Source organism: Etheostoma cragini, chromosome 14, assembly GCF_013103735.1.
Source record: "Etheostoma cragini isolate CJK2018 chromosome 14, CSU_Ecrag_1.0, whole genome shotgun sequence".
Classification (NCBI taxonomy): domain Eukaryota; kingdom Metazoa; phylum Chordata; class Actinopteri; order Perciformes; family Percidae; genus Etheostoma; species Etheostoma cragini.
The window spans coordinates 23996365-24009372 of NC_048420.1; the positions used below are offsets into that span (position 1 = coordinate 23996365).

General features: G+C 43.0%; 1 protein-coding gene across 1 annotated transcript in view; it reads left to right on the forward strand.

Moving 5' to 3' along the window:
• LOC117957211 overlaps positions 1–13008 on the forward strand; it is a 39233-nt gene that overhangs the window by 7881 nt on the left and 18344 nt on the right. The window contains exons 6-11 of the mRNA XM_034892808.1: positions 1325–1537; positions 1628–1824; positions 2018–2171; positions 4232–4501; positions 5192–8503; positions 12793–12915. Coding sequence (XP_034748699.1) covers positions 1325–1537; positions 1628–1824; positions 2018–2171; positions 4232–4501; positions 5192–8503; positions 12793–12915 — 4269 coding nt within the window. The remainder of the gene's footprint in view (positions 1–1324; positions 1538–1627; positions 1825–2017; positions 2172–4231; positions 4502–5191; positions 8504–12792; positions 12916–13008) is intronic.

A 13008-nucleotide genomic window follows, 5' to 3' on the forward strand; every position in this document is an offset into this window, starting at 1 on the left:
CAGAGAGAGAGCGACAGACAGACATGCAGAGAGACAGACAGACATGCAGAGAGAGAGACAGACATGCAGACAGAGAGAGAGAGAGACAGACAGACATGCAGAGAGACAGACATGCAGACAGAGAGACAGAGACAGACAGACATGCAGAGAGAGAGAGAGAGACAGACATGCAGAGAGAGAGAGAGACAGACAGACATGCAGAGAGAGAGAGACAGAGACAGACATGCAGAGAGAGAGAGAGACAGAGACAGACATGCAGAGAGAGAGAGAGAGAGACAGACAGACATGCAGACAGAGAGAGAGACAGAGACAGACATGCAGAGAGAGAGAGAGAGAGACAGACAGACATACAGAGAGAGAGAGAGATAAACAGACAGACATGCAGACAAAGAGACAGACAGACAGACAGACAGACAGACAGAGAGACAGACAGGGGTCCTACGGGGGACAGTTTTGTGTTTTCCCCTTTAAAGACAATATTTGTAAAATTCTAAAACCCCAAATAACCACGGGTCATTGACCCGAGGGACACGATAGGTCCCGGAAGTGAAGACAACACCGGGGTTAACTTCATCCGGGACACGAACACCTGTTTCCTGTGTTTCAGGCCCAAACATCCCCCCCCCCCCCCCCCCCCCCCCCCCCCCCCCCCCCCTGTTCCTGTGTCCAGAACGAACCGCGGTCCCTGAACGCTCCGCCGAGACGCCCACAGTGCTTCTCCTTGTTCCGGAGCGTGTCGTGACTGTATTGGGGTGTAAAGTTTTAATGATGTCACCCTCAGTCATATGGAAACGGGTGAAATGCCTTTTTGGAGACACGTTGATCCAGGATGACCGCTGAGGCTCCGTCGCTAGGCAACCAGCATGGCAACCAGCTGTGCTCCATTAGCGTCACAACACGGTCTCCATTCATCGGAGATGCCCGTTCGGTAACTGGTGAGTAAGCGCTTCGTTCACGGGAAGGTTCAGGCTTCCCCAACAGATAAACGGAATAACGAGGACTTTGTGCAGCTGGAAGGGATCCGAGCTGAACTGAAGGGAATAATCGACGTTGACTGATGACGACGGACGGCCGAAATCTCAGATACAAGAATCACTCGGAGAATATTTAGTTTCCTAATTAGACGGCGGAAAAAACATGGTTTCAATTCTGCAGAAAAGCCCAGAAACAGGCCAGTTTGTGGGTCTTAAAAACGAGCTTTAATCATAATAAACTAGATTTATGGAGCACTTTTATTAACCCTGGTGATGTCCTTCGGGTCCTCGGACCAGTTCAGTTGATTTGACTTGTTGTTGTTGTTGTTGTTGTCTGGCCCCTCCTGCAGTCCCGCTACCCCTCATCTTGTCCTACGGGGTCCTAGAGACCCCTCCTGCAGTCCCGCTACCCCTCATCTCGTCTTACCCGGTCCCAGAGACCTCTCCTGCAGTCCCACTACCCCTCATCTCGTCTTACCCGGTCCCAGAGACCTCTCCTGCAGTTGAACGTGTTCCCACTACCCCTCATCTCGTCTTACCCAGTCCCAGAGACCTCTCCTGCAGTCCCACTACCCCTCATCTCGTCTTACCCGGGTCCCAGAGACCTCTCCTATAGTCCCACTACCTCTCATCTCGTCTTACCCGGGTCCCAGAGACCTCTCCTGCAATCCCACTACTCCTCATCTCGTCCTACGGGGTCCTAGAGACCCCTCCTGCAATCCCACTACTCCTCATCTCGTCTTACCCGGTCCCAGAGACCTCTCCTGCAATCCCACTACCCCTCATCTCGTCCTACGGGGTCCTAGAGACCCCTCCTACAGTCCCACTACCCCTCATCTTGTCCTACAGGGTCCCAGAGAGATATATATATATATATACATACATACATACAGGATAAGAAAATATAAGCATATAAGAAAGAATATGTAAGAAACGCAGTTATTCTGATGGTCTTGCATTGACCTTGGATCTTTGAAGTCCTCATCCTCGTCCCCCGATCTCAACCCTCTATCGATCTGTGTTTGTTTGTGTGGGTGGAGCAGAAGGAGAGTGACCCGCAGATCCGCGTGCAGGTGGAGGGCGGCCTGACCAGCTACACCCAGACGGGCCTGGCAGCCGGTCAGGATTACACCGCCAGCGTCACCGGGGAGGTCGGCGGCAAGAGGGGGGCCGAGACCTCCGCCGAGTTCAGCACCCGTGAGTGGTCCACACGTACATGTCCTTAATGACATTAACAGTCACAAGACTGTGGAAATTTTAGTTTTTCTAAGTTAAAATTTCAAAGAAACAACGTCATGATCGTCTTTTTCTAACCTTTTTCTTTTTAACCGATGATTTGGTCACTTTTTCAACATTTGTTGACTTTTCTGAGCATTTTGAAGTTTTTGTAATTTTTCACAACATTTTTAAAGCTATTTCTTTTACATTTGTGACTTTTCAACGTTTTGACTTTTTCTGAGTATTTTGAAGTTTTTGTGGGTTTTTCCGCAAATTTCTTTCTTTTTTTTCTTTCTTTTTTTACATTTGTTGACTTTTTCTGAGTATTTTGAAGTTTTTGTGTTTTTTTCCCCAAATTTTTAAAGCTATTTTTTTCCATTTGTCACTTTTTCAATGTTTGTTGACTTTTTCTGAGCATTTTGAAGTTTTCGTGGGTTCTTCCCCAAATTTTGTAAGCATTTTTTGTTACATTTGTGACTTTTTTCTTCTTCCATTTGTGTTACTTTTTTGACATCTTTTCACATTTTAGTCACTTTTGACATTGTTTTATTTTTACATTTGTTGAGTTTTTCTGAGCATTTTGAAGTTTTGTGGATTTTTACCAAAATTATTAAAGATTTTTATTTTTTTTATTTTTTTACATTTGTCTAGTTTTCGTGGGTTTTTCCCCAAATTTTTAAAGTTTTGCCTTTTTTGTTTTTATTTGTTTTTGTGTTTTTGTATTTTTAAAGCTATTTTTTTTTTTTTCTTACATTTGTCACTTTTCCAACATTTTTCGTCTTTTTCTGAATATTTTGAAGTTTTTGTGGATTTTTCCCCAAATTTTTTAAGTTTTTTTTTTTTAAGTTTGTTGACTTTTTCTGAGCATTTTGAAGTTTTTGTGGTTTTTCCCAAATTTTTTGAAGCTATTTATTTTTTTGTTTTGTAATTTTTTTAATGTTTGTTGACTTTTTCTGAGCATTTTGAAGTTTTTGTGATTTTTCCCCAAATTTTAAGTTTTTTATTTTTTAAATTTTTTTACATTTGTCACTTTTTCAACGTTTGTCAACTTTTTCTGAGTATTTTGAAGTTTTTGTGGTTTTTCCCCAAATTTTTAAAGTGTATTTTTTTTTTTTTACATTTGTGACTTTTTCACGTTTTGAGTATTTTGAAGTTTTTTAAAGCTATTTTTTTTTAATTTTTTTCTTACATTTGTCACTTTTCCAACGTTTTTCGTCTTTTTCTGAATATTTTGAAGTTTTTGTGGATTTTTCCCCAAATTTTTTAAGTTTTTTTTTTTTTTAAGTTTGTTGACTTTTTCTGAGCATTTTGAAGTTTTTGTGGTTTTTCCCAAATTTTTTGAAGCTATTTCTTTTTTTGTTTTGTAATTTTTTTAATGTTTGTTGACTTTTTCTGAGCATTTTGAAGTTTTTGTGATTTTTCCCCAAATTTTAAGTTTTTTATTTTTTTTATTTTTTTACATTTGTCACTTTTTCAACGTTTGTCAACTTTTTCTGAGTATTTTGAAGTTTTTGTGGTTTTTCCCCAAATTTTTAAAGTGTATTTTTTTTTTTTTTACATTTGTGACTTTTTCACGTTTTGAGTATTTTGAAGTTTTCGTTGGTTTTTCCCCAAATTTTTAAAGTTTTGCCTTTTTTGTTTTTATTTGTTTTTGTGGTTTTTCCCCAAATGTTTAAAGCTATTTTTTTTTCTTACATTTGTCACTTTTTCAACGTTTGTCGTCTTTTTCTGAGCATTTTGAAGTTTTTGTGGTTTTTCCCCAAATTTTTAAAGGTTTTTTTGTTACATTTATCACTTTTTTTTTCTTCCATTTGTGTTTTTTGACATCTTTTCACATTTTTTTACACATTTTTAAAGTTAAAGTTAGTAAGTTGGGGGGAAAAAGAGTCAAAAGTGGGACAAAAACATAAGAAAAAGTTTAAAAAATCAATTAAAAGAATCATCAAAAATGTTTAATTTTGGGAACACAACACAAGGGTTAACGGGCAGAATAGAAACCGTAAAAACTTCAAAGTCTTCTTCTTCATCTTCTTCTCTAGTCATCTTTGGTCCCACCAACCTTCGAGTCGTCAAGACGACCTCGACGTCTGCGGTGGTCCAATGGGAGCCGTCCCAGGGTGAGATCGACCGGTACCGTTTGACCGTCGCGCCCAACGACGGATCGGGGAAGAGTCAGGAAATGACGGTCCCAGCCGGCCAGGACTCCGCCCACCTCCAGCAGCTGGTGGCGGGGCGTGTGTACGACATCACCCTGGTGGCGGAGAAGGGCGCGAGTCAGAGCAAACCGGCAACCACTCAGGCCACTCCAGGTGAGTAGGGACAAGGTTTACCTGAACCACTGAGGTCAATGAAATCTTCTTTTAGGAAGTCAGAAAGTGTTGAGAGACAAACTAACATGGGATAGGTTTTGGTCTTCATTTGTAAGAAATAAATAAGAAAAACAAAGAATAACGTGCAAAATCATTTCCAAAACAAGCTACATTCACTTTGGCCTTGCATGTAATGTTTTCTTCCAGATTGTATTCAGGGGGGAACTGCCTTGCTCCAGCTGTGTCCAGACACCTCATTATTCAATAAAACACATCATTTAAAACGCTTTACTCTGCGGAGTAACGACCCCGCAGAAGTTAAGGAAGTGAAGTGCGACCTCAAGCCTACAGGAGCAAAAATAATGGGTTTCAGAAGAAAATATACCTTAAACTGCTCCTTCGTCCTCTCAACAGTGACACAAACATGATGCCAAATTCCTCTGTCCAGGCTTAACATTAATTATATTTAAATTTTCTCCTTGCAGGCTCTACACAGGTCCCACTGGCCTGAGTTGTTCTTGCATAATAACCCACAATCTGTTTATCAGGTTTCCTGAAAAGTTTCATATTGATTATTAAAACTGCTTTTCTTCCTTTTTAATAGACGTGAGCTCTTCCGGATTAGTATCAACCCAACCATGTGTTGAATTAAACATTGAATCCAAATGCTCACTCCCATCACATCTTTAGGGAAGACGTTACCAAGGGTTGCCATGGCAGCTTCAACCATGCAGGTCCCACTAGCACCTGGACAAAATATCAGCGATGGAGACCAAGAGTTGAACCCAGCGCTTGAAGTCTTTGACCAACAGAGTAGTAGGGAGGATGGGAGCGAGTCCGATGGACCGAATAGACACTCCACGAGCTCTGTGACTGCGAGAACTAAACCTCTGTTCAGCAGAAAGATGCCGGTGAATGGCACCAAGCTCAAAGTTGCTGAAAGGCCCACGTTGTACAGGAAACCCAACGGCACTCTCCGGTTTAACACAACCAGAGTTGTGCCTGGGTGGCGAAACGTTGGCCAAGGATCTTTGAGAAAGTCCCCAGTGGGGCAGAAGAAGAAAGAACCAATGTTACCCAAAAAACCTAAACCAGGTGTCCCCACGAGCGAAGGCAGGACAACAGCTTTGCATGAAAGAGATCCGAGTGTAGACGCATTGAGCACCAGGAGGAGGCATGATGAGAACAAAGCTTTGTCTGCAGTGTCTGGGACCGATTCAGATACATACAGACAAAGTAGCTCGGAGGAACCAATTGTTGGCGTCGACTCCGAAAGGCAACCAGATGTTGGCGTGGCAGGCCAAGAAAACCACACTGCTCCAGTGTCTCCAGGGCCAACTGGGACCGTTCAAAGCCAAGAGAAGAAATGTATGAATAAAGTCAAAGTGACGCACATCAGATTACCCCATCAGGGCAGAGGCAGCGGGTGTAAAGGGGATGGCACAGAGCTGGTAAGAAAGACAGCGGGTTCAGATCAAGGCTCCTCCGAAACCGATGATTTGAAACCCTCGTCTGCAGAGACGGACCTCGATTACACACCAGGTCCTTTACATAAACTACTGAAGGACACTTTTGACGGTTTGAATATCAAGACGTTTTCTGTTCACCTGTCCGAACCATCAAACCTTTCTCTTGATGCAGAAACAGTGAGGAAGCAGATCATAAGTGGACTCAAGCCATTGCCACCATCCTTTTCCTGGTCATCATCATCTTCTTCATCAACCTTACAATCCCCCTCACGTTCATCAGCTAAACCAACATCCTCCTCAGTGCCATCATCCCCATCTTCGTTAGCATCACCTTCACTTGCTCCATCTTCATCAACAGCGCCATCATCACTAACATGGTCAATGGCGTCACCCTCTACTTTACCGTCCCCTCCATCATCATCCTCCCTTTCCAGCTCAGATAAATCAGGTTCAGTTGGAAGCAATGAACCAGATGTGGATAACAGCCAAAGTGCGACTGATGTTAAATCACCTGAAGACATGAAACTAACGTCCTCAGAAAAAGGTGGCGTACATCTTTTCCAGCGCACGCCGTCGAAACACGGGTACGTACGTCGCCCGGGTCCAAACGCTGGACTATTTCAGAACAAAACACGTCTAAATCTGAGACTTCCTCACCATTTGACTCCTCGTTTGAATCTCATCCCTAGAAGAGAGACGGAGACCGGTCCTACGTCTACAAATGAATTGTCTTCTTCACCGTCTTCATCTGATTTAGAGGATTCTTCCACAGTTGATGTAAGCGCATCCCTGAGGAATACGAGTGGAGACAAAGATGGCGCAACTAAACCCTCATCCTCTGGAGTTCAACAAAACCAGGAAAAGATGCCAACAGAAAGAGGACGATTCCCAGTTCGCCGTTTTCCTGGATACTTGCATCGTCCAAACTTGGGACCACTACAGAACAAGACCCGTCCAAATTCGAGCCAGCTGCCTCCCCCCTCTCGGCCTTTGAATCCTGCATCAGAAACAAGGAGACAGCATGTATCTTCCACTGAAGCAACAGTCACTTTATCTTCTGTTGCCAAAGAATCCCATTCAGCTGAAGGTACAGCGCCAAAGGAAGGGGAGAATGAAGACAGAGTTGTGACAAGCATGTCCACTAAGTTCAACCAGACCCTCAGAAGAAGTGAAGCGTTTTCCACCCATCGCCCAACTACCAAAGCTATGGGGTCAAAGGGGACTTATTTCCGTCGGTCGCAGCTGTCTGATGGACGTTCCCAAAACAAAACCCGGACAAACTTAAGACCACCTCAACATCCACATAGAGGTCCCATGCGCAAGCCTTCCCCAGCCAGAAAGCAAACTGGAGGCATTACTGTTGGAAGTCAAATTAGCCATTTAGAAAAGGATAGCACCCTTGAAATCCCAGATGACCAATCAGGAGGGCAGGATGCCCTCATGCCTCCTCAAGGAGTCCAAATTAGACGATTAGGTGAGCAAGGCCAAGACACTGCCGTCAGACCACAGACTAACAAATTAGAAGAGGGGGACGGTGCCCCAATCCAAACTACCAGATCTGGGGAAGAAGAGACAAGCACCCTAGATTCAAAAGCTGACTCTGACACCCACAAAGATGGAGTCAATGCTGGCAAACATCCTGGAGCTACAAGTCGAGGTAAACCAACTCTTAAACAAACATCTGATTCAAGACATGGAGACCCAAGATCTGTCAAACTTCCAAAGAGACAACCACCTACACCAACAAGAAGTATGACCGCACAGAATCCCACCCGGATAAGACACCCCCACAACGGTGGGAACACAAGGACAGAGGACAAAACCAGAAATATTGCAAAAAAGTTGTTTGAGAGTAAAACTGAGAGTATTGATTCTCAACTTCAGATGGGATCAGATGGTCCTTCTTCGATAGTCACAAGGGAACCTCTGGACTATGTGGGAGTGACAAACCGGACATCAGATGGATTTACGCTCGTGTGGGACTCACCCGAAGACAAGTACAAAAACTTTGTTGTCACAAGCAAAGACATTGGGAAAGACGAAGGCCCAAAAAAGGACAGCAAGAAAGATCAAGAAGAAGAAGAACAAGAAGTCTCAAGGAAGGAGGCAAAAGATCATGAAGAAGAACAAGAAGACTTGAGGAAAGAGGCAAAAGATCATGAAGAAGAACAAGAAGACTTGAGGAAAGAGGCAAAAGATCAGGAAGAAGAAAAAGAAGATTTAAGGAAAGAGGGTGGCAATGAAGAGGAGGAAGTTACGCAACAACCAACCAAAGAAACTCATTCAGAAAATGGAAGCAGTGAACATGAAAACAAAGTACCTGAAAGCGTCTCCATGCCAGTTCCAAGGATCCAAAGTGGCTCAACAGCCAAACCCGTAGCAGGAACTGACAACACCTTCAAAAAAGTTATTTCTGGTTCATCTCGCTCGTTCCAGTTTGAGAATCTGCCTCCTCAGACCGAGTACACCGTGACCTTGCTTGGAAAGGGTCCTGGTCTTCTCTCCAGACTGCACAAGCTTGTCATCAGTACAGGTACCAGCCATTGTAACAGTAAAACAACATTAATCCTGCCTGCACAATCAATGCATTCCTGTCAATGTTGAAGTCCTCTACGGAGAACTTGCTTTTTTCAACTCGCACCATCAGCTTTGAATAAAAAACTGCTCAAGCACACATCTTGTGTCTTTACCGCGCCACGCGTTTATTAAAAATTAATTTGTCAACTAATTGTGTTACGTGTGACTGTAAATGTTTGCGCACCAACTAAATGCTTCCTCCATGTTCATTTCAAGAAGTGTTCTTGAAAACTGTAAGCTCTCAATTTACAGTATTTCTTATTTAATCCCCGTTCATTAATGACGAAACCTGGTTTGTTTTTCAGTGAATCCTAATGTTCAAATTGTCTGTTGTGTTTTGTGTTAATTGTCTGTTTGTGCCCTGTGTCGTCAGCCTCCATGAATATATATTATATATATAACAATATTCATGATATACCATTATGATAATTCTCAAGACTCTCTCAACCATAACACACTGTTACTTGATGTCAAACCTCAGATGTGCATTCACAGTTTGTCACATTGTTGGCTAGCTAACTTGCGCACTAGCTAGCTTGTAGTTGTGGGTTAACATTAGCACATGTTGGCTAACTTTGTTAGCTTGCAAACAAAATGTGGGCAGTAAACGCACAAATAGCTACAAGCTGCATTGACTATGTTTACATGCACATAATATTCCGTTTTTGGCTCTTATTCCGAAAAAGAAAAATTTGGACTAAGCTGGTTACACGGCTAATGAAAGTGAATATTCCCTAATTTTCCTGTTCATATATTGAGTCCAGCCAAACATGATTCTTTCAAAGTTTTCCAGCGGTGGTGGACTTGTTGGACCGTGCAGACACATCCTCCCTCCTTCATTCCTGCTGCCACCTTTTTGAAAACATCGGCATTGCGACGTCCAAAAACTTGTTTATATCCATGTCTTTCATAATGTTTAAAAGCAGGGATGTCCCAATCGGATTGGAGCCAAAATAGGCAGTTTTTTTAACTTATCGGGAATATAAAGTCACCCAGATGACCTTACTCCGATCCTTTACCTCAGTAAATTCTACACATTGCATGTGAGTCAGAGCTAGCTGCAGTAAGTTAAATGTATTAAGCTGAAGACATATTTTAGTTACTTTGATGACTTAGTTATTTTTGTAATCAAAGAATAGTGTGCAGCTCTTTTATAGCGGCAGGTGGTGTGTTCCTCCTTCTGACCAGAGATGTGGGCTCTTCTTTTGGTTGTGCATCTCTACCACCGCCCTGCAAACTGTTCCCTGATTGGTTGTGTTGGCAACACACAGAGATGTCCGTGAGGCGTTATTGTTGAACCCACGCTTCCCAACATCTAGGCAAGACCCGCCCTTCAGCAGACTTCAGACACTACTATTGGCCAGGCGTCCATGCTCCTGCAAGGTGACGTAACCCGATTGGTTCTGGTCCTGTCCCCTGACCAATCAGCTACCCCAAGGTCAATGCCAAACCCCAACCAATCAAACTGCTTCCCAGGGCAAGAGTTGCCTAGACGTTACGCGGGATCCAGAATAACGCAACCAAAAGCCGTAAACAGGCCGTAAAATGTCACAAACTGCAGTAAAAACCCTGATTGAGATGCAGATTCTGAATGTGGCGTACCCATGTCCAAAGAAGGCTTCTAAAAACATAATATAATAATAATAATATACCGGCATATCCTACATGTCTTACTCGGAAAATGCTACACCCAGAAGAAAGCCTTAGTTGGGGTATCCAAACGAAATATTGCTGTTAACATCATCTGTATCACATTGAGAATATTGTCATATTCGGAATATTATATGCATGTACTCACTCATTGATAAATGACTTCCCGGACTGCAGAATGGCAGAAAACTGGGAACTGTATCCGGTGTCTCTTTAGGAAGTTTTTAACCTGAGTTGACATCAAGTGAGAGTTCCACCGTAACAACATAACACAATTCATTCACTGCTGCTCTGGTTTTCTCTCATTCAGGGTAAGCTAACAGCCTGACACCCCTTCACCTCTCACCCAAACCCGGGTAAGACCACGGCTGGTCTCCGCACCTTTGGTCTGTCTTCTCCTCTTACATTCAAGTTTTAATCCTATGAAAAGAAAAGGACATATCAAACTTATGTGTAGAGATTTTTAAATTCGAAAGGTTCGGGTGTAAAAAAAAAACCCAAAACAAGATTAATTGTAACTTTACCGGATCAGATTGTATGACAACGAAGAGTCTAGTTCTTCTTTGTCATACAAGTGTTTGAATGTAGCACAAATTTTAAAGGTCCCATATTGTAAAAAGTCAGATTTACATGTCTTTTTTTTAAATTATAAACCAGGTCAAAGTGCTGTATAAATACTGCAAAAGACTTAAAACGCTCAATCCACAAAAAAGTCATTTTCAATGGAAGCTTCTCTCAGCTGCAAGGCAGCAAATCTGTTGGCTTTTTGGGCGTTTTGAGCATCAATCAGAAAGTTGACATTTTTCAACTTTATGGTAATGAGCTATGACGCGGTTCAGCGGCTAACGCCAGCAACCAATCGGAACATAGACGTCCTTCGCGCTGGCTGAACCCGGAGAAACGTACGATGTGAACTTTGGTTCCTACCAAAACCTTCATTCTGAGGACAAGCTCACGATCGCCGTTGCTAGGTTACCTATTGCTTATGATGTAACGTTGTTTGTGCATAGGGACCAGTTAGCGTTAGCTGCCGGTCACATGGTCTCAGTGACGTCCTGCACGGGCCACTAGGTTTGTCTGGCGGCTGCTCACTCGTCAGTGGCTAACGAGCGAGCTAACTGCTAACAGACAATTAACAATACAACTTCTGTCATTATGTAACAGACGTTGTGTGAGTCTGTTTTGGGCCAGAGGACATCACATCATGTGGCAATTCCACCATTTGGCCGCTATGTTCAATTTTGCGTTATCGCCCTGCACACGTTCTGGGGGGGGGGGGTCTGGTGCAGATGCGGGCAACCTAGAAACACTGACCAATCAGAGCGGGGCTTTCTCCGGAGGGGGTCTTAAAGAGACAGGCGCTAAAAACAGAGCGTTGCAGACGGACAGTGAATAGAGATATGTTCAGACAGACAGATTGGGAAAAATAATGAGTTTATTGAACATTGAATAATGCACCAATGTTCTACACGTGTCCAACTCGAGGCCCGCTGGCCAAATCCAGCCCCCCCCCCCCCCCCCCCCCCCCCCCCCCCCCCCCCCCCCCCCCCGCATATCACTTTAGGTTCACAAAATAACTTTTGCCCAACTAGTTTTTGTCCCTTTTCCGAGAGTCTTTTTTTAGAATTTCTTTTAGCTATTTACCTGCATTTTTTTTACCTAATGCTTACGTAATTCTTTATGCATTTTTTTAGATGTTTGGGGATTTTTCTTTAAATTTTTGGCCCACTTTTACAAAAAGTTTGACGCTTTTTCTGACATTTGTGGTGCTCCTTTTTGCGTTTTCCTTAATTTTTTCTGACATTCTTGGCAAATTTGACTTTTACGATGAAACCAAAGCATGTCAATACACTACAAGTTTCCAGTGAGGCTCTTAGAGAATTTGAGTTCGACACCTCCTGTTCTAGTAGAAACCCCAAATATGAGAATGAACCTGAAAATGAGCATAATATGGGACCTTTAAGATAGTAAACACAGGGATGTATTTCAACCCTTCTTGTAGTTTTTATCTAGAAAATCCTTCACAAATCATTCAAAAGAAGTAGTTTTCCAACACCTCAAATCTTCTGTGTTGAATTAGTATCTGAATGTGTTTGTTTTCCTTCATCCAGTTAAACTTTCCTTCCTTTGTTTTGACATTCTTCACTCTTTCCACCACGCTGTTCATTTTCAGGTTTGAGCAACCGGCTAACTATCGTCATTCTTTCCTTCGCTGCTGTCCAGGATCCATCGTCTGCATTCAATTGTTATATGGAATTACTGAACATCTGTATATGACTGGTATACTGTATATATGTTTGCACTGTACATATATACACATAACTCACCTGAGCTCTAATGGCAGATGTGTGGATGAATGTCATGTGAACACTGTTTTCACTCTTAAAGTGGCTACTTTGCTCTTCTTTTCACTGAACTATCTCACCAGAGTTGTTCCTTTTAGCTTCTTTCAGACTTCTCTTTCCTTATATTTCCCCTTGTTTTCGTCCTATTGTACTTTAATGTTTCCCCCTTTCCCCCTTTTTTTATTCCCTTCCGTCCTTTCTTTCCCTCGCTTCCATCCACCTGTCTCACGGTATTGTTCGTACCGTTCAGGCCCGGAGCCTCCGACCGACATCGCCTTCAGCGCGGTGACAGAAAACTCTCTGACGGTGTCGTGGACCAAACCCAAGACCCCCATCAGTGGTTTTAAGGTCACCTACACCCACACAGACCACGGTGAGGACTCACAGCCATGTTGCCCTCATGTTGCCCTCATGTTGCCCTCATGTTGCCTTCATGTTGCCCTCATGTTGCCCTCATGTTGTCCTC